Below are 26,020 nucleotides of genomic sequence, written 5' to 3'. Positions count from 1 at the left end.
TGTATATACCATTAGAGTTTGAAATAAACAGTGCCTGCATCTTGTACATAGTTTGCAGTTGTCTTTGGTTTTTGCTTTTCGCTTAGTTTTGCTGCAGTTCCTGTTGGATTTTTCTCTTGTTTGTGATATCTCTGACAGCAACATCAAATATAAAGTATTGTATGCAAAAACAACCTTTTTATGTATATATATTTTTTATTAATCATGGTAAGGAATATATAAGTACAAAACAATGTTGCTGCTTTATAAATATACTTTGGTAAGACGGAATTAATGCTCATTAGTGCTGCCCGATTTCCGATTTGAATCGACTCACCGATTCACTTAGGGTGAATTGATTCAAATCGATTCGGGTTTGTTTGTTTTTTTAAATCAATCTCGCCAATTTGTTGAGCAACCGATTCATTTTTTTTAAAAAAAATCGGCCTCGTCAATTTATTGAGCAACTGATTTGTTCTTTTTTTTTTTTTTTTTTTTTAAATCGGCCTCACCAATTCGCGGTCTCACCAATTTGCAGCAGAGGTAACGTGCTGCTGAGGACGACAGCAGCCTGCAAGGATCGCTACAGCACTAGCAATCCTCTCTTCTGCCGTATTAGCTAAAGGTAAGACCGGGAGGCCAGGGGGAAGCCAGAGGACGCTGCAAAGAAAGGGGGACATGCAGACCTTCACTACAGATGTCTATCTCTTCCTTGCTTGTAATAAAAGTTGAAAAGCATCCTCTGAATAACCTCAACCTCTCATTGTCTAAGCCGTAATACAGAAACTAATTCTCCATTATAAGCAGGCTCTGCAAACATGACAACCTTCCTGGGGAAAAACAAGCTCTACAGGAGAGACGGACTGCACTTGAGCTCGGCTGGGACAAGGATGCTGGCACGCAACATCCAGACCTGCACAGACATGACTTTAAACTGATAACGAGGGGAAAGCCGATAGTTGACCTGGCCTCGACACGTCGGACCACAGTATCAAACAAGGATTCTTAATCAGGAAATGGTGATAGAGGACTAGAGACTGAGTGGACCTTTTTTGGACATAAATCTAAGGACGCATTGCAGGGACCCAAGAAACACCTAGAGCTAAAGGGCAAGAAAAGGAGGAAACAGCTGGAACCAGAGGGGTACCCAAAAACCAGGAAACAGACAGAGGACGAGATAGACACACTACAGGAGGGGGACGACACAGACACACCACAGGAGGAGGGTGAACAGAGCGAGGCTCGGGGACTGGCAGCCCATGAGGAGAATGGCAAGAGCATCAAACCACGAGGGGACTCAAAAGAGAAGGTAACAAACCGGGACTTAAATTGCCTATATACAAATGCCAGGAGCCTAAGGACTAAAATGGGGGAGCTAGAAGTTATAGCCAGTAATAAAGACCTAGACATAATAGGAATCGCAGAGACATGGTGGTCCGAGGACAACAAATGGGATGTGGCCCTACCAGGGTACAAACTCTACAGGAGGGACAGGACATACAAGAAGGGTGGAGGAATAGCACTGTATATAAAGGACTCCATTCCTTCAACCAGGATGGAAACAACAGTAAGGGCGGACAGCTTGGAATCACTATGGGTTAAGCTGACAGGAGGGGAAGGAGCGGACACCAAATTGGGATTTTACTATCGCCCACCAGGACAGCCAGAAGCAGACGACCATGACCTGGAGGATAAATTGAGGCAGGTATGCAAAAGAGGAAGGGTGGTGGTTATGGGGGATTTCAACTTCCCAGGAATAGATTGGATCATTGGACACTCAGATTGCATGAGAGAAACTAAATTCCTGGAGGTGATGAGGGACTGTTTCATGGAGCAGCTGGTCACGGAACCGACGCGAGGGTGTGCCACCCTGGACCTAATCCTCAACGGGCTAGAGGGACCCGCAAAGGAGGTGGTAGTACTAGCACCATTAGGGAACAGCGATCATAACATGATCCAGTACAAACTAAACGTAGGAACACCAAAGGTCAAAAGAACCACAACGAGAGCACTCAACTACAGAAAAGGAAATTACAAGGTCATGAGGAAAATGGTGGGAAAAAAGCTCAGCTCAGGGAAGGTGAAGACCATAGAGGAAGCCTGGGCCATGCTCAAGGGCACGGTGCACGAGGCACAAGACCTATACGTCCCAAGGTTTAGAAAAGGGTGCAAAAAGAATCAAGCTAGAAATCCAGCGTGGATAACAAATGCAGTAAGGAAGGCGGTAAGTGACAAGAAATCATCTTTCAGAAAATGGAAAAAGGACCCAACAAAAGAAAACCAGAAGGAGCACAAAAGACACCAGAAGGAATGCCATCGAGAAGTTAGGAAAGCAAAGAGAGAATATGAGGAAAGACTGGCAGGAGAAGCAAGAAACTTCAAACCCTTCTTCAGGTATGTGAAGGGGAAACAAGCAGCCAGAGAGGAAGTGGGGCCACTAGACAACGGAAACAGGAAAGGAGTGGTAAAAGGAGGAAAAAGAGATAGCTGACAGGTTAAATAAGTTCTTCTCGTCAGTCTTCACGAGAGAGGACACATCCAATATCCACCCAAGGGTAATAAAAGAACTGAGAAACGAAATAGCGGAAACACTTCGTCAAATATGTAATCTATCCATGAAGACTGGGGAAATACCATAGGACTGGAAAATAGCAAATGTCACACCCATCTTTAAGAAGGGATCAAGGGGAGACCCAGGAAACTACAGGCCGGTAAGCCTGACCTCGGTCCCAGGAAAGATGATGGAAGCACTGGTCAAGGACATAATCTGCGAGCACATAGAAAAAAATGGACAACTGAAGGAGAACCAACACGGCTTCTGCAAGGGTAGGTCATGCCTCACGAACTTACTGCACTTCTTTGAGGGGATAAGCAGCCGGATGGATAAAGGGGAAGCCATAGACATCATATATCTTGACTTCCAAAAAGCCTTCGACAAGGTACCCCACGAAAGGCTGCTAAAGAAGCTGTGGAATCACAGGTGCAAGGGGATGTCCACCGATGGATTAGACACTGGCTGGCAGGCAGAAAACAGAGGGTTGGAGTAAAAGGGCATTACTCAGACTGGCAATGGGTCATGAGCGGAGTTCCACAGGGATCGGTGTTAGGACCACTCCTATTCAACGTTTTTATCAACGACCTGGAGACGGGGACGAAATGTGAGGTCATTAAATTTGCTGATGACACCAAACTCTGCAACAGGGTCAAAACCATGGAGGATTGTGAGGACCTGCAAAGGGACCTGACGAGACTGGAGGAGTGGGCAAAAAAAGTGGCAAATGAGTTTCAACATAGAGAAATGCAAGGTCATGCACGTAGGGAAAAAGAACCCGATGTTCAGCTACAAAATGGGGGGAATATTGCTAGGGGCGAGCAACCTTGAAAGAGACCTGGGGGCGATGGTGGACACAACTTTGAAACCATCAGCGCAGTGTGCGACAGCCTCAAAGAGAGCAAACAGAATGCTGGGCATCATCAAAAAGGGTATCACTACCAGGACAAAGGAAGACATCATGCCGCTATATCGTGCAATGGTGCGCCCGCACCTGGAGTACTGTGTCCAGTACTGGTCGCCGTACCTCAAGAAAGACATGGCAGTACTCGAAGGAGTCCAGAGAAGAGCGACTAAGCTGATAAGAGGTATGGAAAACTTTACATACGCCGACAGGTTGAAAATGCTGGGGCTGTTCTCCCTGGAGAAGAGGAGACTTAGAGGAGACATGATAGAAACCTTCAAGATCCTGAAGGGCATAGAGAAAGTGGATAAGGACAGATTCTTCAAACTGCGAGGGACCACGAGCACCAGGGGTCACTCGGAGAAATTGAAAGGGGTCAAGTTTAGAACCAATGCTAGGAAGTTCTTTTTTACCCAGAGGGTGGTGGACGCATGGAATGCTCTTCCGGAGGTTGTAGTAGGCGAGAGCACAGTAAAGGGGTTTAAGGAAGGTTTGGATAGGTACCTAAAGGATAAAGGGATTGAGGGATACAGATAGAAGCAGAGATAGGTTATAGAAGTAGAGGTAGATTATAAAGGTCAAGAATTCACTTCACAGGTCAAGGACCTGGTGGGCCGCTGCGGGAGCGGGCCGCTGGGCGAGATGGACCTACATTCTGACCCAGTGGAGGCAACTTCTTATGTTCTTATGAGCCCTCTCTTGTGAAAATCTTTAAAGGATTTCCCACTTTGAGATTTAAAAAAAAAAAAAATTCCACAAACCATGAACTTAGAGGCCAATATGAAGTTACAAGAATCACAAATGAGAGGCAATCCTTAGAAGTACCTAGCCCCATCATCAGCCATGGAAAAAATATATCGAGACTCTCAGAGAGTAGCCAAACCTTCCAACCTCTATTCCTTCCAACTGATGAACTGAAGCAATTTAGCATTCTGGTTCATCATCATCAAATCCAGAATGGGAAACTTCACCGAGATGAAAGGAATAAAGCCTTCTTGGACAACTCCTACCTCTCCCCCTCAAAAATTGAGAAACTGCCTGTTCATAAAATCCACCTGTTAAATTATACTTCCAGAAATATGAGCTGCTAATAGATGAGTATTGTCTGATCACTATTACACCAATGGTGTTGCATTGTCTGATTGAATTCAAACTGCTCTGCCTCCAACAAGATTCTTGAAAGTCACCAAGGTCTTTCAAATAGTTTCCAAGTTTATTAATTATTTATATACTGCCTATCAATGGAGGTTTTCTAAGCGGTTTTACATTCAGATACTCAAGCATGTTTTCCCTATCTGCCCAGGCAGGCTCACAATCTACCTAATGTGCCTGGGTCAATGGAGAATAAGTGACTTGCCCAGGGTAACATGGCGAAGCACTGGGTTTGAACACACAACCTCAGAGTGCTGAGGTTGTAGCTCTGACCACTAGGTCACTCCATAACTATGGTTTCCAAATGACTGATTGACCAAGATGCCACCAAGGCTGACTACTTGCCTTCATCAGATGCCAAAGAAATAAGTCCCCAGCCCAACAAACTAGAATCTATTAAAATAATCCAACTGGGGATTCCAAAGGCATGCCCTTCTTGACGTGAAAAATCAACCAGTACCTTAACTGGCAGAGCTTTGTTTATAAACATTTATCAACACAGCTACAATACTACTTTATCCTAAAGCCAAAAAAGAGAAAAGAAATAAGACATTTTTTTCTACCTTTGTGTCGTTTCTGCTTTCCTCATCTTATCGTCAATCTCTTCATTACATCCACTATCTGCCTTCTCTCTGCCTCTTCCATATAGCATCTGCTCTATTTCTATGTCTCTACCAGAAACTGTCTTCCTCTCCCATCTCTCCCTCCTCCCCCCTCCCATTAACCTGGCATCTTCTTCCCTCAACTCCCCCCATAGCCTGGCATCTCTGTCTTCTTCTCTTCCATCTCTCACTCACTTCCCCAGGTGGTTTTTAGCATCTCTCTCCTCCTTTCCTCCCTTCAGATCTGGTATCTGTCTCCTCCCACTCCCCCAATGCTCTAGTATCTGTTTATCCACTCCCTTCCTTTTCTTTTCTGCTTTTCCTTCTCAATTTGTTTTCTACCTCGTCTACTTTCTTACTTTCCAGTCCTCAATTTCCCTTTCATTGTGTCTACTTACAGCTTGCCACCTCTTTCCCTCACCACTTCCAGTATCTCACTAACTCTATGCTCTTCCCCCAATCCAGCATGTGCCCTTTTTTCTTTATCCCCTCCTTCCATCTAGTATGTACTCCCCCTCTCTCTCCCCTTCCCACTTCCAGCCAGCATCTGCTCCTCCCTCTCTCTCCACTTCCATGCAGCATCTGCTCCCCTCTCTCTCCAAATTCCATGCATTGTCTGCTACCCCCTTGCTGCTCCCCATTTCACTTCAGCATCTGTTCCTCTATCCCCTCCCCCTCTCTCTCCACTTCCCTTCAGCATCTGCTTCCCTCTCTCCCCTCCCCCATCCAGCATCTTCTCCTCCCTCTCTCTCCACTTCTCTTCAGCGTCTTCTCCCCCTCTTTCTCCACTTCCTTACAGCATCTGTTCCCCTCTCTCCCCTCTCCGCTTCCAGCTAGCATCTGCTCCTCTCTCCACTTCAGCGTCTTCTCCCCTCTCTTTCTTCTCCACTTCCTTCCAGCATCTGTTCCCTTCTCTCTCTCTCCTCCCCACTTCCATGAGGCGTCTGCTCCTTCCCCATTCCCTCCGGTGTCTGTTCCTCTCTCCCCTCCCCTTCAGCGCCACTTGACTTCTTCCCCTTTTGGGGCCTTCTCCCTCCCTCCCTTCCCGTCACCTTTGCAGGCACTTTTCAGAATCAAGGTTCTCTCTCTCCTAGCAGCCCGGACGCCATAGCCTTTCCACAGGTCACACACGACTGCCCCACAGCTTCTCCTCCTGATGATACTTCCTGTTTCCGCCTGGGTGGCTCGTGTCAGAGGAAAAGTTTTGGGGCAGTCATGCGCAACATGTGAGAAAGCTAAGGTATCTAGGCCACTTAGAGACAGAAAACTCTGAAAAGCACAAGCGGAGGTGAATCGAAGGGAGGGAGATGCCCCGACGAGGGGAATAGATGCCAGGACCATGGCGATCGGGAGGGATTTGCTGGACCACACAATCGCGAGGAAGGGGTGATCGTCAGTGAGAACATGAAGACTGCCAATCAAGTGGAGCAAGCTTCATCCAAGGCAAATAATAGGTTGCATATGAAGGAGTTTAGTCAGCCGTAAGCCTGAAGTCATTATGCTATTGTATAGATCCATGGTGAGGCCTCACCTGGAATACAGTGTGCAATTCTGGAGGCCGCATTACCGTAAGGATGTGCTGAGACTGGAGTCGGTCCACAGAATGGCCACCCGGATGGTCTCGGGACTCAAGGATCACCCGTACGAGGAACGGCTGGATAAGTTGCAGCTGTACTCACTCGAGGAACGCAGAGAGAGGGGTGGCATGATCGAGACATTCAAGTATCTCACGGGCCGCATCGAGGTGGAAGAAGATATCTTCTTTTTCAAGGGTCCCGCGGCAACAAGGGGGCATCCGTGGAAAATCAGGGGCGGGAAACTGCACGGGGACACCAGGAAATTCTTTTTCACTGAAAGGGTGATTGATCGCTGGAATAGTCTTCCACTTCAGGTTATTGAGGCCAGCAGCATGCCTGATTTTAAGGCCAAATGGGATAGACACGTGGGATCTATTCACAGAGAAAGGTAGGGGAGGGTCATTGGGGTGGGCAGACTAGATGGGCCGTGGCCCTTATCTGCTGTCTATTTCTATGTTTCTAAGGCTGCTGGCCGGGAGGTGTGAGAAGGGAGGCGACGCACGGCAGATACTTTACTGTAGGGACAAGGCCATTCACCGCTCTACGGGGCAGTGAAAGGCCTTGTCCCTGTACCTGCGGCTACTAATCTTTTTTTTTGCCCTTAGCCGTGGGCAACAACCACTGTGTCATTCTATAGCACTTAGCAATTAGGGGCATTGTATCTTATTGGATTACAATAAAGAAGTAAAAAAGAAAAAAATTGAAAACAAAAAGTAAAAAAAGTCTGAAAGAATTTGGGATTGCAAAGTTTTCACCATTCAGTGAGTTTTGGGAGGAGGAGGGTTTTTTATGCCAATGAGGTTTCTCCAAATGTTGTTTCTGTCTGCACTAAAGTAACTGCGGCAGATTGAAGTCTGAAACTTTTCCTCCTTTCCTTAAAATGCATTATTGTTTTGGTCACAGGCCCTTCTCAGATACAGATTTTGTACTCATTTTAAGGGTTCTGTTGGTATTGGTTATTTTGTACCCTTCTGCTGCTTCCATATTCTCACTTGACTGTTTGTACTTTACACAGGCCACAAAATCAGAGGCAAAAGCCTGACCTGAATCTCCAGAGGACCTCTTTAGGACTCCCGCAGGGGACCTCCCTGTAATAGTGGTGTCCGCACATTTTCACTTCACTGGTGGTGCTGAATCATCAGTTCTGAGTTCTAGGAGGGATTTATGCCCCACCTCTTGAGCTTTCTGTGCCTCTGAGCCTCTGGAGGGTTCCAGAGAGGCTGAGTCCACCACCCCCTCCTGCCACAGCACATGGCACACGGTCACGACACAGGCACCCATCCTGCACAGAATTAGTACGATACAGTGGTTAAACCACCTGTGGAGTCCATCCTTACTGATTCTAGACCTAAACAAGGTGTCTTGATGTAGTGATAGGCTTTTAAAATAAAACTGGGAAATCCAAGATGGCCATCGCAGGAGCGGTTTTGGTGCCAAAAACTGTCCAGGGAAGCTATAAAAAACAGATAAAAATGTCAAAAACCAGGATTTTAGGGGAGGGGAATCATCAATGAAGCCCCAGAAACTCTTAAAACCCCCAAATTCAACTCCACCTCAACGTCTCTCATAGATGATGATATTGGGCTATACTCACTGTGCCTGCATCAGCTCTCACTGTAGCTGGATAGTGGAAAAGCTTTTTCTGCCTCAGACAAGCAAGAGGATATTCAGGGGCTTGTCTCTTTGGACTGCCTTTTACACAGGCTGTACCAGCCTGAAACCCTCTACCCCTCTAGTCTCCACACGATTCTTCAGAGTAGGAGGGGGGGAATGCAGTTGGCACCCATAAGGTCTCCCGACCAGTGCGAAGCCCAAAATCTGTTTGTGCTCATGTGTTTCAAAAACCAGATGAGCAGACTCCCAGGGGCCGAACCCCGAGCCAATCCAAGTGTTAGGGCATACTGGCCAGAAAGGTGCCCTGAAGCAAGGACAGCCAACCCAGCTAGAGTCCTCAGACCCCTAAGTCTGCAATCTCTCCCAGGCAGAGCTGACCCAGGAATACTGAGGAGCTCTAAAGCACTCAAAAGTCTCAAAGAAACACTCACACCTCGCTTGCAGGAGAAAGCTGAGGAGAGAGGACAGTGCCCAAGTGGTGCATAGAGGAGTTGAAAATGTATAATGATAACTTTTGCATCCCTCATGGGTGAAGATACACTACACACAGGTTTAGGACTCATGTGCACTTTTCAAACATCAGGGATGCTGGCTTTTTCCAATCACTGCCAACTTTAATTTGTGTGTGCTTGCATGCAAGAACAGTTACCTTATCCTTTGTGTCCTTAAAACCAGATGGTGTTTGTTCATAAGCCTTTGTCAGTGGTTTTCTAGGAACATAGCACCAGTTGAGAGCCGTTTCATTAACATTGTAAATTTGTTCAGGACCAAAGTTTCCATCAGATATCCTCTTAGCAAATTCATCAATATAACTTTCAGCTGCCTCATAAGCAGCATTCATTCATTCAGTTTTCTATACCATTCTCCCAGGGGAGCTCAGATCGATTTACATGAAATTATTTTTCCTCATCTATACTGGCAGGCTCACAATCTATCTAGAAGTTTTTTCACCACAGATTCTGAGATATTTAACACCATGGTGCTTCTTAATTTTCTGCAGCCAACCTTCTGAATATTCACACTCACTGTCAATGTTCAGTTCTTGATAGTATTTTTTAGCTTGTTTCATTACCATCAAACCAATCAATGGCATGTATTCACACCTTCTTTGCCGAACCCACTCAATCAGCACATGATCTAAATCTTCATTTTTGCCCTATTCTGGTTTTCATTAATTTATGGTCACCATTCTCATTGTAAAACACTTCAACAACTTATCTTTCTGAGTAGAATCTGCATCTCTCTTTGCCATTTTCCAGCCCTCCAACCTTTTCTGCTTCTTATTGCCACACTCAAATCTGCAGCTCTCAGATTTTTCTTTCAAGATGTAAATGCTTTTGAATATTTTACTTGGTGAACATGGCTCTGTAGTCAAGGATAGACAATTATTTGTAGCCAGAAATTGGACACTAACTAAGTAATACATGGACCAGACTAAATCAAGAGGCTTTCACCATTTGGTTATCAAATCCTCTGTGTAATTGAAGAGTTTTGTCCTACAGCTTAATCAGAAGCCAGTTCTTTAACTAGTCCAGGAGCTAGCCATACCAAATTAAAAACTGCATGGTCAAACCGTCACTATTTGTTGGAGACAGAGAAAAACTGATGAGATTGTCTTTATTGGGCAGAAGTTACAAGCAATTGTTCTCTGTCTCCATCTGCTGGTAGATAGGCACAACCTATTGGTTCTGGACTACTCTTGATGGAAATAAGGAAAAGATTATTTAAGGAGTGGATTGAGAAAGAGGGAGCTGGCAGTGACCCTTTCATCATCAGCAATATTCTTCAAAATCATGCTCTTTCACATGAAAAGACCATGCCAAATGACAATCGCATTCATAGGACTGAAATTAATGCTTTACTTATCTGTTTTTCTGTATATGGATGCTGTTTCTTTATCAACATTTTTGTTTTTTTGTTCTACTTACCTCTGTTTATGACACAAACACAAGAACTGTAAGCTTCATCAATACAGAGGAAGTAGGATATCATTTCAGGGTCGACAAACACAAAGGGTTTCTGCAGTACCATTGAACATAGCATGACCAGCAATGAAGATGAAGCTACCAAAGTGAGCTCAAGGACAGAGAGTTATAGCGAAGAAACCACATCACATACACATATATTTAAGCATTTCTTTTTAGTCTGCAGTTAACAATACTTAATGTTAATGTCCAGGGATGGATTTATAATAAAGTTTGCTTTCTTACAGAGAAGGATTTAGATTGTTTATTATACTGAGTTTTTGATGACACCAGGGAATATTCCTTGATCTTCACTCATGTCTGGTAACCCTGGTTCTGTTAGAATAGTAGAATTTATATTATACAGACCAAAGTACTGCTGGAACTAATATTTTCATGTGCAAATTATCACATTACTGAACACCACTGCACAGCCATATTGTGCAATCTAGCAATTTTACAATGGGAAAGTAGTAAAATTTTAACCTGTCATTCAGACATTTTATAAAAAAATTTCCCTTAAAAACACTACATATATTTCTGCTTTTCCATTTTCACAATGAGCTCACCCAATGTCAACGTATGTGACACGTTATTTGCATCAACATACAAATAGGTGGTGGTGTGGCAATAGTTGGTTAATTATGACTAATAGGATGGGCTGCAGATGGCATCAATGGGACCTCCACTAACTTGGAATATGAGGATGTTACTGACCAGACTTTACAGTAGGTATCGTGCAAACAACGGAATGGTTGGATAGGCTGGAGTGAGCTTAGATAGTAACTTCAGCAGTTAGAACCTAGGACAATATCAGGTGGACTTTAGTCTATGGCCCAGAAATATCAAAGACGAGACAAGTTCATTTCATCATACATTTTTTACATAAAAAATTCAAAAATATCAACTTCAAACAAAGCATATAACTGCTCATCAAAAAAAGTCAAGGCAATACTTTATCAATGATCAAAACTACATTATTAAATGGCCAAGAGCGCCAGCACTTTAAAAGGAAGAATAAAAGGGAAAAAACAAGTTTAACATCTGGCAGGCAAAGAGATGTGGCACATTCTTTAAATCATCAATTATCCTCTCCAGCAAACAAATAATAGTTTTTAAGAAACTATCTGCAAAGGTTTATCTCTAAGAAAATCTTCTAACTGGGCTGAGTCCAGAAACACATATTTGCCACTTGCAAATGAAATAAGGCATTTGCAGGGGAATTTTAAGAAAAAGGTCACACCTATCGCTAAGGCCTTAGGCCTAAGCAATAGAAACTGCTTCCTCTTCATCCGGGTCTGCTTTGAAACATCAGGGAATATTAACACTCGTTGGCCACAAAACAGAGCTTGTTTGTTAGTAAAGTATAATTTCAAAACAGCTTGTTTCTCTAGTTCTGTTTTGAAAGCTACCAAGAGTGTAGCACGTTTTGCGATTGTGTCTTTAGATGACTCTAAAAAATGAGACAAATCCAAACTAACTGGCGATACTAGTTTATCTAGGTCCCCTTCATCTACCACCTCCTTAGAAGTCCTTGGAATATAAAAGAGGTTGTCAGGTTCAAAAGTATCCACATTAGAGTATTGCAAAATCCCCCTCATATACATTCTTACTAGCTCCAATGGAGATAGGTAATGTGTGATGGGAAAATTTTAAAAACAAAGATTTTTTTCTCTCATATAGTCAGTGGCATACCAAGGGGGGAGGCGGTCCGCCACGGATACATGCACCAAGGGGGTGCACAGCCGGCCATGTCCGGAACCTCCCGCGCTGCTGACTCTACTCTGGAATAAGTACAGCAGCCACGCTGAAGTGCAGGAGGGTCCCGCGATGACTGCGTCTACCGCCTCTGCGCCGGAAGAGATAAGTGACGTTGGAAAGAGGTGGACCAGCAGCCACAGTCATCGCGGGACCTTGCCGCAATTCCCTTTGTCTGCCGGCCCACCCCCCTCCGACGTCACTTACCTCTTCCAGAGCAGAGGCAGCAGAAGTAGTCATCGCGGGACCTTGCTGATTTGGATAGAGAGAGAAAGGAGCATAGCAGGGTGGTGGAAGGAGAAAAAGGGGGTCAGGGAGGTATGGAAGGGTGGTGAAGGGAGAGAAAGGGGTTCAGGGTGATATGGAAGCATGGCTGAGGGAGAGAAAGGGGGCAGATGCTGATGGAATTGGTGTGCAGGGAAAGAGACATAAGGGGGAAGGATACTGCATGGAATTGGGTTGGAGGGAAAGAAAGGGGGCAGATGCTGATGGAAGTGGGGGGAAGGGAGAGGAGAGAGTGAAATGACCATGGGGGTGTGGGAGAGGAAAGGAGAGGAGAGAGATGCTAGACCATTGGAAAAGGGAAGGGAAGAAGATGGATGCCAGACCAATGGGGGTGAAGGGAGAGATGGAAGGGAGAGGCATAAAGTTTCTGGAAGGGGAATAGGAGAGAAGATGACATATAGAAGGGGCAGAGAGAGGGTAGACAGTGGTTGAAAGGAAGAGAGTGACAAGAATATGAGGAAAGCAGACACTAGAGAAGAAAGGTAGAAAAAAAATTTTTTTGCTTTAGGGGAGATGCATCGCTGTTTCTGTGTTAGTTGCATTGTATGCAGAATCCAGCTTCTTGGTGCTTCAATTTAACCTTTGTCTACGTATTTTTATTCTATCACCCCATTCACAAAACTGTAAAGCGTTTTTTAGCGTTGGCATCTGAGCTGTTACCACCGTGGCTAAAAACCACACTACAGTTTTGTAAAAGGGGAAGGAGTTAGTTTGTGATTACATATTAGGCGAAGGTGTTTTCTGTGTTCCAAAAGACATGGTTTTCTGTTAGGATTAACTGTGTAGGATTGACCTGTACTAGTCTGGCTTGTTTAGTTTTACAATGGATGTATTGATGTACTGCTCACTGCAGTTTGCAAAATGCTGCCTTTTCCTTAGTACACTCTTGTGTGATGTGTGGATTGTTACTAAAAATCATGTTTTTCATACAGATGGGGGGTATCAAAAAAATGATGGGCCCCGGGTGTCACATATGCTAGGTACGCCACTGCATATAGTTTTCCATTTTTTCCATCTTGGCATGAACCAATATACTATCTTTAATATTAGCAGAGGCAGTACTCTGTAGATTACTCACTGATTTATCCAATTTATCTAATTTACTTCCTAGCTCTGTTATTGAGTTTCAAGCTCATTCATTTTAACTACTGTATCTGAGGAGAACTGGCACGATTTCAAAACAGTATTTTGCAATGAAGACTCAATTCTATTAACAGTTAGCCATACATCATTTAAAGTGACCACTTTATCTTTAGGGAGAACACTGAGGCTTGGCTCCGCTACAAATTGTACAGGAGTCAAACCTATTGTTCTCACCATAACAGATTGATCTGAAACACTAAGTCCAGTTATATAAGACAGTTGTAAGGAAGAGGTTACATCCTCAATCTTGGAGGGTGTCTCTACTCTCCCAACAAAACTTGATGGCTGGGGAGATGGTGATGGCTCCCCTGAAGAGAGGGAAGCAGACTGTATACCTAAAGTTACCTGCTCTTCCAACCGTGGCAGAGAAGAAACCATAAGATGCTGATCCATTGGGCCCACACCTGAGGCTAGTAGATGGATTTTCACCTTTCTTTTCCCCATGGTGGAAGGAATTGGCACCAGTCCGCTCCCAGTTCTTCACGGGCTCCGAAGGGCCTCAAAAAGGATGTGTCCTTCCCCTTTTGCCACGCCCCTTCGGACACGCGACCATGGGCTGCGTACCTCGGTTTCCCTTGATTTTAAAGAGGCCTCCAAGGACCCCTCTGGTAGCACTGAGCATGGTGATTGCTTCGGGGGCTGCCTGCCCCAGATGAAAAAGTAGGTGCTGCTGGCAGCACTGGCGGCTCTCTCAGCGCGGCTTCCCTGGTTTTAAAAAGACCTCCAAGGTCCCCTTTGGTAGCGCTGAGCGACGGGACTGCTGCGGGGGCTGCCAGCCCCAAATGAAAAAGTAAGTTCTGCTGGCAGCACTGGCGGCTCCCTCTGCGCGGCTTCCCTGGTTTTAAAGAGGACTCCAAGGACCCCTCTGGTAGCGCTGAGTGCTGGGACTGCTGCAGGGGCTGCCTGCCCCGGATGAAAAAATAAGTGCTGCTGGCGGCACTGGCCTAATCATGCATTTTTAATGAGAATAACTAATGGGCAGACTGGATGGACCATTAGGGCTTTATCTGCCGTCATTTACTATGTTTTTAATAGACTATTAATTTGGACTCAAATACACTCTCTGAAGCCTTGGCAAAGTTGTGTTACCTCCATTTGTCTACCTGGAGCTGAACAATGCTATAGCAACAAGACTAACCCCCTCTTCTACAAAGCTGCACTAGCGGCTGCTGCGCAGTAATGGTCCCGAAGCCCATAGAGATTTAAAGGACTTCAGGGCTGTTGCCGCGCGGCTTTGTAGAAGAGGGGGTATGTGTATCCACTTCAGAAACTGAGAAGTGTACATCTGCTGCATTAAGCACAAAGAAAATCCACCCCAGTGATAATTGCATACATACATCTGAAGCATGAACCTTACATGAGCCAGGATCCAATTTGGATAAAAATTTGAATTACAAATGCAAATAATTATTTCTCAAGTGGAAATTCTGGATTTACCTTCTGTAACTGCCGCTAAATCCTTTACCTCTCGGTGAAGGGCCATGTACGAACCTGCAGGTGCTCCCATAGATGCAGCTGCCAGTCTTCAGCCAGTTACGGCACTGTGTCTGCAAAACAGACCATTTGGGGAGGTTTCATATTGGTATTCATAGATATTAAATTTCATGTCTATGCAGCAAACAGACAGTATTCTAATACATTTCCAAGAGCAACTCTATACCAGCCATACCAACTACCTCAGTGATCTCACAGCTAGCAGCTCAACCTGCTCTCTGACTAAACAGTGGACTGCTAAAGCAGTCTAGAAAAGAAAGTTATGAAGAATGAATTGTGCATATCGTTTGTACACAGCGCCAAACACTCAAAAACTCCCACTTTTTGGGAGGGGAGAAGTAAACTATTTCCAAAAGGGATGTCAACAAAATTCAAAGGAAGCTGCCAAAATTAAAAGAAAATTTACCTGAAGCAGGTGTTCTCTGAGGACATTAGGCTTATATTCTCAAAATGTGGGCAACATCATCCACAGAACCAGATATGGACACCGCCAAATGTACTGTCACTTAAATCTTTAGGCAGTGCCCATACCATGCACATGCCAGTGCCTTCCCACCCAACATTAGCTCATGGGACTTCAGTTCGTAACAAAGCTAAGAAGCAAGCTAGGGGAGGTGGGCAAGTTGTGAGAATATATGCCTGTCATCCTCAAACAACACCTTCTACAGGTAAGTATCTTCACTTTCTCAAAGGACAAGCAGGCATAATATTCTCACATTTGAGACCTCCAAGGTACCAGGATCATGTCTCTGGAAGAAGTTAACATTGAATATACAGGAGCCTGGCAAAACCCTATAGGGTTGGAGGAAAAAAGTTAACTTTAAGTAGAGAATATATGTTGCAGAACTGCTTGCCCATACTGACTGTCTTCTGGAATTGTGTTCTAAACAGTAGTGAGAAGTAAATTTATGGTTGAGGACCAAGTAGCCACTTTGCAAATTTCTTTAGCAGATGTAGAGCAAAAATGAGCGACCCAGGAAGTCATAGCCTGTACATTGTGAGCTGTCACACAGTCTTGTAGCATCAACCCAGCCTCAGTATACGCAAAGGCCTGTCATGATAGAACTTTGTATAGGTAGGATGCAATACAAAGGCTTGAAGTCCACTCACCCAGCATGCAGACGTGAGAGCTACGAGGAAAACAACTTTCCAAGTGAGTAGTTTGGTGGTGTGCAGAACTGCGCTGGAGGGTGGAGATTGTTTGACAGAACCCTATAGTTGGATAGAAAAGCCCGATGGTGTTCAAGAGTGCTCCTATGAACTCCAAGGTTTGAGACGGATATAGATGTGATTTTTGGCAAACTCTAGAAACTTGAGAAGATGAACTGTTGAGGGTATGGCAAAATGAGCTGCTTGCGATGATGAAGCTTTGATAAGTAGGGAAATACATGATGCCTCCATGAGTGAAGGGTTGCACAACTACTATTAGACACTTCAAGAAGCCAAGAGGAGCAGAGGCTAGTCCAAAGAGCAAGACCTTGTACTGGAAATGTTGGGGACCAATGCAAAAATGGAGGTACTTCCTATGAGCAAGCAGAATGGATATGTGAGTGTAAGCTTCTTTGAGATCTAGATAGCAAAGCCAATCTCTTTTTTCTAGTGGGAGAAGGGTTCCCAGAAACACCATGTGAAGCTTCTCCTTCAGCAAAAATTTGTTTAGACCCCAGAGAATGGGTAGAAGGCATCCAGTCTTTTTTAGTATTAACCCCTCTCCTGCAGAAGAATAGGTTATATTGTGTTTAGCAGGAGAAAGGACAAGAGTTCCTGGTGAAGGATGGTCTTTCAGAGGGAGCTGAAAAACAGATTCTTTTGGTGGGTGGTTTGGAGGCTTTTTGATCAGATGTAGGGCATAGCCCTGAGTAATAACTCACTGATCTATTGTGATAAGAGTCCAATGTTTATGAAAATAAAGCAATCTTCTTCCAATAAGGAGAGTGAAAGGTAGAATGAGGGGAACATTGGCAAAGCTCTCTAGAAAAAGAGTCAAAAGAACGACTGCTGTTTGGACCGAGAATGAGATTAAGTCTTTTGTTGTTCTGCACAGGAAAGCAGATCAGCAAGCCTAGAAGATAATGAAGATGGCTGGCTATAACAATGTTTTGTGTTGTAGCAGTATAAGTGTCTAAATGGAGCACAATATCTTCTAGAAGATGAAGACGACTGAGAGGGCTGAAGCTTAGACAAAGCAGTTGTGGTGTCTGTGCATTTTTAAAATTTTATCAGCCACTTCTTCAATCTCGTTTCCAAACAGATCATCACCCATGCAAGAACATTTGAAAAGCACTCCTGAAACTTCCAGATCAGAGACTCTGAGCCAAGATAAATGGCATATAGCAACTGCTGCTGTTGCTGTTCTAGAAGAAACATCAAATGCATCAAATATGCTTCTAGCTAGGAACTGTCTCACAGTAAACAAAGTTCTTAGATAACTGTTAGAGTTCTTTAAGTTTGTCCTGAGGAAGAAATTCCTCAAACTCTAAAAGTTGTTTAAGCAAGGATTTTAAATAAATAGAAGAATAGAACTAGTCCATAATTCTATTAACGAGCATAGTTGAGTGAAAAATGTGTTTACCAAGAGTCTAGTATTCTAGCTTCCCTTTCTGGAGGAACAGAAGCATAAGGCCTTGAATTGCATGAGCAATTTAGAGCACATTTCACAACTAGAGACTGAGGTCCAGATTCTCTAACCTGCGCCGTTGTCACGTGTCAATCACGTCGACAGCAAAGGATAGAGGTCCAGGTATCCATCACACGTTGGGTAAAGAAGAACTTCCTAGCATTCGTTTTGAATCTGTACCTTTCAACTTTTCCGAATGCCCTCTTGTTCTTTTATTGGCAGATTGGCAGATTCTCATCAGATTGGCATAAGATACAAATCAGACTTCTAAAATAGAGGCAAATCTGGAAGTGTGTGTTAAGAGGAGAATCAACGAGCATCGAGGCAAAGGTCAGCGCTCTGACAGAAGAAATAATTCCTCTGCCAATGACGATGCATTTGGTGAATGTGTCCATGGCAACCCCTATGCTGGACGTCAGGTAGGGGTGTGTAACCTTGTCCTCAGTTGATGCCTCGATGTATCCTCAAACTGGATGCCTTTAAAATCTGTGTAGACTGCATCTGCAATAGCCCTGAAAGCTCTTGTTTGAGCATAGCCCAAATCTCCTCCTGGAGAGTCAGCATCTGCACCAGAAGAGACATCAAAATGGAAACAGTCTGTGGTGCAAGTTGTCTAGGTATGAGAGACCTCGATGTCAAGGCATGCCCAAGAGGAGGTGATCTTCGGGGAGTGGGTGGGTTTCTGGCAGGAGGGAGTGGGGAAACGGGAACATCAGACAAGTTACCTGCTGCGGCCGTTAAACTGATCGCAGCAGGAGATATTTCATTGCAGCGATTAGCTCAGCAGCAATGCGATTCTCTAGCCAGTGCTTGTCACATGGACGCCGGTCAGAGAATCGGGGTGGTTATGTGTCTGTCCTTCAGGACAGCTACAATTCTTTGATGCCCGTGTGCGATTCTCAAAAGCTACTTAGGCAGCTGCTAAGACTGGGCATCCTCTACAGAATCCAGCCCTAAGGGCTCCTTTTACAAAGCCGTGGTAACAATTCTCATGTGGCAAGTGTGACACAGCCCATTCAGTTCCTATGCACTGAATCGTATTTGCCACACTGGGACTTGCTACTGCAACTTTGTAAAAAGGAGCACCTAAAGCAAGATTTATGCATATAAATCCTTTTTAAAATTACTCCCCACAATGTCTTCTGCCTCTAAAACAGAGCTTCTCAACCCTGGTCTTGGGACACACATAGCTAATCAGGTTTTCAGGATATTCACCATCAATAAGCATGAGATAAATTTGCATACATTACCTCCAAGTTATGCAAATCTGTCCATGCATATTCACTGTGGGGATCCTGAAAACTTGACTGGCTAGGTGTGTTCCAAGGACTGGATTAGGAACTCCCTTTTCTAAAACCAAATCCTCATCACAATTAGGTCCAATCTCCTTTTATAAAAATTTTATTTAAGCATTAAGTAACCCATGTAACATTAACTCCCCTTTTTTTAAGCCACGTTAACGTTTTTTTTATTGCCGGCTGCGGCAGTAAAAGTTCTGATACTCATATAAATTCTATGAGTGTCAGAGCTTTTACTGACATGGTAGGTGATAGAAAACACTAATGCGGCTTAAAAAAAAAAGGGTGGGGGTAAATTTTGGCAGTATACATTACTATGGCTTGTTCATAACATATCTAAGTTTTATGAGATTACTTGATTAACTTGAAAAGAAACAGACGGTCCACCAATAATGAAGAAAAAATTCTAAGACATTCCTATTAAACCAGTAAAAATGTCAAAGAGCAAAAAAGGGAAAGTTCATTAAGAAAAGTTATGTACACCAACAAAAATATGAATCTCAAATAATGTTTTAGGCTGATTACTGTTTGTGTTACATTTGCTGTTACTGATTTTAATTTAGAAATGATTTGTAAACTATTCAGGACTGTATATGCTTTGCAGACCTGGGTGCAGAAAGTTATGTAATTGTATTTAAGTCCTCGGTTTACTTATTCACTTTGCACCCTTATTATACCACTGAGAGTTCTTCCTGTCCACAGATCACAATTTTAATTTGTCACATTGCAAAATCCATCTTAAAAATGTCCTAAACATAGAGAATGACACTGTGGTGGTTACCCACTGCTAGCCGCGTTTAGCCACGGGTAACCCGCCGGAACGGGGAAAGAAAAATAGCAGTCACTGCGGGGACGGGGACAAGGCCATTCACCGCCCCTTGGGGCGGTGAATGGTCTTGTCTCCGCAGTGAGGTATCAAGGATCGCGCGGTCCCCGCAGCCACCGCCCGTAGCGGTTAGCCAGCTCCCTCCCTCCACCTCACCATATATTCCGAGTTTGCCGGCTTCCATTTTCCCGAGCTGCACACGTTCAAAAAGCCGTGCATGCGCGGCTGCGCGAATCAATCTTCTCCTCTGATGCAACCGGAAACAGGAAGTTGCAGGAGAGGAGAAGTTTGATTGACTCGCGCAGCCGCGCGTGCACGGCTTTTTGAACGCGTGCAGCTTGGGAAAAAGAAAGCCGGCAAACTCAGAATATAAGGTGAGGTGGAGGGGGGGCTGGACCTTTCATAGATTGGGGTAAGGGAGAAAATCCCTAATGGGAACATTAAGAGGTTTGTGTTTCCTGCTATAGCACTCTAGAAGCTTGAAAACTGGAGCCACAATGAATATGCTGTTCTTTTTCTATGTAAAAATTGTGTATATGTGAAAATAGAAAATGTGGGTACTTCAGATTGGTTTGCTTGTGGGAGGTTTTTAGACTCTTCTATCGTGCTCAATTTTTTGTTAGTAAAATTATTTTGTATTGAAACAAGCTTCTCTAGGTGTGACATATTGTTTAAGTGGAATGAGTATGATGCCATATGCTGATTTCACAGCTATTGCTTTTCACATTACAGAAAGCTAATTCCAGACATTGCAGTTAATGGAGTATTTTTGTGTTGCAACCTCTAAAGGTGAACTCTTACCTTTACCAGAAAGATCCCTAACAAAAATCTAATTACAAAAATAAATAAAAGTAATAACGTGAGAAGGGTAAGAACAAGGAAGCAGAGAAAGCAGAGAAAGGTAAGAACAAGGAAACAGAGGAACATACCACCTAATATTTAAAGCAGTTTAATCGCATAGGAGGGGCTCCTGCCTCGTTAAATCACTTGTAAGTTACTGAGGCTTATATGGATGCTGCGGGGACGGTGACGGGGCGGTGAATGGGATGGCAGTGGCGGTGACGGGGCGGTGCAGAGGATGGTGGGCCGGGGCGGTGACGGGGACAGATTTTTTCCCCGTGTCATTCTCTACCTAAACATATACTACAAAAAAATTGACCTCATAATTTAAATCTTAATTAACTGATGCAATGTTAACATCAGAGCAACTGCTAGAAAAAAAAATGGTGCTTGGAACAAGGGCTGCTTTCAATGTCTTTTTTTTTCCTTTTCTTGAATGCTAGCAGACTCACAGACTGACCTAGCATGGTGCCCACCTTTTGTTACAGTCCTGCTTAACATTTAAGAGCAGTAACAGTAACCTAATGGTAAGAGAAGCAGGCTGAGAACCAGGAAAGCTAAGGTTCAAATTCCATGATGCTCCCCATCACCTTAAGGTATTTCACCCTCTACTGCCTCAGATACAAAGAGAACTTGAGCCCTTGAGGGGCAGAGAAATAATCAATTATTCCTGTAAGTAACTTTTCTTGAACTGTTACTGAAAAGGCATTAGCTAAATCCCCCCCCAAAATCTACTGTCTGGGCTGTCTCTCATAGGTTAAAGCTTAATGAGGCAAAAAAACAATTTACTTAAGTTTAATAAAAATGGCAAACTTCTTCTGGAATTTGGCTCTTTACACTCTAGTGAAGTTTTGTCCATCAAAACAACAGACAACATTTTAGGAGTATTCTTAAACCATTCGCTTTCCTTATCAGGTTAGCAATTTAGGCTCTGATTCTAAAAGCAGCACCATTAGGAAGATTCTAGAAGGCACTCTACTGGCGCCTAATTGTGTTAATTGGCTATTAACGGTGTGGTAATTGACCATGCCATTAAAAACAAATTAAAAGAAAAAAGTAGGTGCCATGAGGTACCTACAAAACACGGCGCTGGAATCGCATCCACGCAGACACCTTTCAGCCCCAAACATCCAAAGAGGCGTGGTTATGGGCAGGTTTGACGTTCAGCGCCGCTAAGCGTGATTCTATGTCGAACATAGGCACCGGAAATGTAGGCCTTTAAAATCCTAGACTACACTTCTGGTGCCTGCCTTTGATGTAGGCCACGATTCTAAAAATGGCGCCATAGTCTGAGTGACACGTGACTAGCGCCATTTTTTCAGGCATCAGTTTTAGAATGTGGGCCTTAGTGCATATTTTTGTGAAGATTGAGCCAGTCTTGCAAAGCAACAGTTGATTTTGCCTCATTTACATTACTGCAATGCTATTTATACTGGATTGTCTGCTAAGCCAGTGTTTTACAACTTTTTACACCCGTGGACCGGCAGAAATAAAAGAATTATTTTGTGGACCGGCAAACTACTAAGACTAAAATTTAAAAAACACATTTCTGCCCCGTCTCCGCAAGCTCGGTCCCCGCAAACCATCTGATCCCATCCGCACAAGCCTCAGTTATGATTTTATATTGAACGTATTTTATTAAAGTATAAAAAGAAACAATATTCTGTACAATTGTCATTTTATAAATATAAATATAAATATATAGAGCAAGGACCAACAAAACCCCTGTCTCCCCTCCCCTTCACATATATCCCCTCTACTATCAAGAAAACTGAACAAGCCAAATTATTACAGAATGCTACACAGAAATATCATGCTAACAGAATACTGTAGTCACACATGACAGGAATAGTGTTAGGGGAGTGCCTCCTGGTCAGAGAGAGCCCTAAGCCAGCTGGAAGCTAAAGAAACACTGTCTGGGCTTTGCAGTCCCCAGTTATGTTTCTAGCAGGATATATATTTCAAATCTGATATATTCTAATGACAAAATAAAAATAAAATGATTTGTTCTATCTTTTGTTGTCTCTGGTTTCTGCTTTCATCTTCTTTTCACTCTTTTCCTTCCAGCGTCTACCCTGTCTCTTCAATCCAGCATCTGCCCCCTTCCATCCACTGTCTGCCCTCTCCCCCTTCCATATGTATCTGACTTCTTTCTATGCCCCTCTCTCCAGCCTGTGCCTCCTCTCTCCATTTTACATCATTCATTCCAGCTTCACTGCTTTCTTCATTTTTATCTCTCCTACATCAGATCTAGCATCTTTATCCCATTTACATTTCTCTGCTGACCCCCTTCCCAGCATCAATCTCTCACTACTTTCTCATTCCTCTGTCTCTCCCCTTTCCCTCATCTGATCTCTCCATTCCACCCTGACCCCCTTTCCCTTCTTGTAATCTCCCTGCCAGCTGTTTCCTTCCTTTTTTCCTTCTCTCTTCCCTCTTCCCCCTATCCAACATTAACTCTCTTCCCATCCCTTTCCCTCCTTCCCTCCCAGCAGCATCTCTCCTTCTACCTCCCTCCAGGTCCAGTAGCAGCTCTCCCTTTATCCAGCAACTTCCCAGCCTCCAACAGTGGCTTCTTCTCCTTCCAGCAGCTCTCAGTACTTGCCTGCAGCAGCGATTTACTTAGGCAGACTTGGGTCCATTGCCGCCTCTGAGGAAAGAGGAAGTTGCCGGTGAATCACTGCCCTGGTAAGTATGAGAGCTGTTGGGAGGGGAGACAGCCACTGTCGAAGGCTCCCCATGATTTTACTCCCGCGCACGCTGACCATCTCCCTTCCACCTGCACCTTCCCCGCGGCCCTCTTCAGCAACTCGGCAGGGACGGCGATCAAGACAGGCTGCCGACGTCGGGACCTTCCTTCTCTGAGTCCCGACTATTTTGTTTCAACTTCCTGTTTCTGACGTCTGCAGCCTGTCTTGATCGCCCGAGGCTGGGCGGAAAGCAGCCTTCCAACACTACCACAGTCGGCAGGAAATTTAATCGCCGACTCGCTCTCGCCAGCCCTGCGCGGACTTACAGAAATTTTCTGCGGACCAGCACCGGTCTGCGGACCGGCAGTTGAAGAACAGTGTGCTAAGCAATATAAAAAAACTACAGTTATTGCAAAATACATCAGCAAGATTCATATTTCAGCAAAATACATCAGCAAGATTATATTCTCAAGTGGCCCCACTGCTAGTTTCCCTTCGCCAGCTGCCTATATGTGTTCGTATTGATTTTAAATTATATTGCATTGTGTTTAAGATTTGATATGGTTTTGCTGCCATGCACCTTAATAACCTAATTGTCATTTTACAAAAATGGTCAGTAGATCTAGATGTATATCTCCTAGTAGAAAAAATACTTTCCCTATTTTAAACAGATCATCATGAAAAAAACCTGTTTTTGAAACTTCCTTTTCTTTTCAAGCGGCGGAAGTCTGGAACTGTTTGCCAATGTTTACATAACATCTCAAGTATCATATACGCCTTTTAGGAAAAATTTGAAGACATCTTTTTGAAAAATATCTGAAACGACTGCTGTCTTTCCTATTGAGTATACTGCAAAATTTTGCTTGTTTTAAGCCACTTTTGGATCTACAGCAGGGATTTCATGAGTTGAAAATGACCAGATTTGATACTGCTTTTACAGTTACCCAACCTGGTTACAACCAAGGCAGTAGACACAATTCCATTTCAGTATGTAGATCAGGCAAGGCACACCATTGAGGTGGAGCATAAGGAAATGCTAATGGGAACAGAGAGATCGTCAATAATGTATGAAATAAAGGAAGCAGCACATGATCTACTTAATCTCACCTCAGCATTACTCCCAGTGCTGGGTCCAAGCCGCTCAAATACACTGGGCCTTCGAGATGTGCTGTCAGATATTGTCTTAGTATTTTCCACTGTCACTTTCCGTCTAAGCTTTGACATTTTATATTTTTTTTTCACTAGAAGAAAAAAAGGGATTACAATCATATTAAAAATTAGGTAACAATTGACTTAAAACCAGTTCAGTTTTAAAGATCAAGAAACACAGCTACCAGTAATCATTTCCCAACAGCACGTGTAACTAAGTTCAGACTGGCACTACAGCTCACAAAGTATTATAAACTTGTACTAATTCATCAACCCTTTTGAATCTGTTATCACCATGTTTTTCTTATGCAATTGTTTCTGGAGTATTAGACTTGCATGAACTTATCTTTTATTAAATCATACCCAATGATTTAAAATTATCCTAAGAGCTACTTCAACTAACCATATTATTCATTATTCACACTTTTGTTATATCTACTCAGAGTTCTTAGCTTTACTTATTGTCTCTAAAAAGAAAGCAATTTCAGAAACTAAACAAGAATCTCTCCTTTTGAATAAAATACAACCCAAATGAAGGAAGATAGAATTTTATTGGTCTCAAATTGTGAAATTAAGGGCTGCTTTTATCAAGCCGCGCTAGCGATTTAACACGCATAATAGCGCACGTTAAACCGCCGGCCGTGCTAGCCGCTAACACCTGCCTTGAGCAGGCAGTAGTTTTTTGGCCAGCGCAGGGGTTAGCACGTGATTAAAAGTCGTGCACGCTAACCCCGCCAGCGTGGCTTGATAAAAGGAGCACCAAGTCTGAAGGTACATACAGTACTTGTTGGGAAGCAATCTGGTTCAACACCCATATCTACAATCCAGTAAGACAGAAACTTGACATTTGATGGGTTGAGGAAAACATATCACCCAGGCTAAACTCAATCCAGTGTAGTAACCCTTCCCAAAGTAATCCATGTTTCTCTCAAAACAAGAGCTTGAATTTACAAATGAAAATGCAATCCTGTTAAAAAAAAAACCAAAAAAACAACCCAGCATTATGACATTACAAATAGAAAAATCATGTTAGGCAACCTAAATATTTTAAGACATGTACATAAATTAGCTTTGTCCTATTTTGGATTATTTAAGGAAGAGCTCAAGACTATTTTGTTTTTGCATGCATCTTTTGCTGATGATGCTCAATTCTGAAAAGAAGTTGATTAAATTGTGTATGTATGATTTGCCTGGCATTTGTCTTATGATACTCTATTGTGTATGTTTTTACTTTGATCAGCTAAGAACTTTGAAATTATGCAGAATATTAAATAAATAAATTATATTTTGTTAAAATGCCTGAAAGATTGTCAGTAACTAGTATGTCACAACTGCAGTATCAGCAGAAACAAAAAACGCTGTGGAGATGGTGATGTTCAAGATGCAAACTTTATTAAAAATACTTAAAATATATGACCCAAAATATAGGAGCTATGGACCCAGCACGGTCCGTGTTTCGACGATGATGTCTTCTTCAGGGGTCCCTAAAGATCCAGATATAAAAACTTGTGGATTAATAACTAAAAATAAACTGAATCTTGACTCTGCACAGATGAGAAATTCTTTAGAGCTCTCTT

The 26,020-nt window shown here is 43.4% G+C and overlaps 2 protein-coding genes across 6 annotated transcripts in view; one reads left to right on the top strand and one right to left on the bottom strand.

Moving 5' to 3' along the window:
• CPB2 (carboxypeptidase B2) overlaps positions 1-26,020 on the top strand; it is a 107,401-nt gene that overhangs the window by 31,076 nt on the left and 50,305 nt on the right. The window lies entirely within an intron of this gene.
• ZC3H13 (zinc finger CCCH-type containing 13) overlaps positions 1-26,020 on the bottom strand; it is a 143,832-nt gene that overhangs the window by 116,100 nt on the left and 1,712 nt on the right. For 4 of the 5 annotated variants that reach the window (XM_033947893.1, XM_033947889.1, XM_033947891.1 and 1 more), the window contains exons 2-3: positions 24,402-24,535; positions 14,967-15,076 (exon numbers count right to left, since the gene is read on the bottom strand). In XM_033947893.1, coding sequence (XP_033803784.1) covers positions 14,967-15,076; positions 24,402-24,518 — 227 coding nt within the window. In that variant the 5' untranslated portion in view covers positions 24,519-24,535. The remainder of the gene's footprint in view (positions 1-14,966; positions 15,077-24,401; positions 24,536-26,020) is intronic. The other variant, XM_033947890.1, reaches the window with a different exon arrangement.

Source organism: Geotrypetes seraphini, chromosome 6 (assembly GCF_902459505.1).
Source record: "Geotrypetes seraphini chromosome 6, aGeoSer1.1, whole genome shotgun sequence".
NCBI lineage: Eukaryota > Metazoa > Chordata > Amphibia > Gymnophiona > Dermophiidae > Geotrypetes > Geotrypetes seraphini.
Note: the sequence above shows the minus strand (reverse complement) of the source record. Positions and strands in the feature narration are given on the sequence as shown.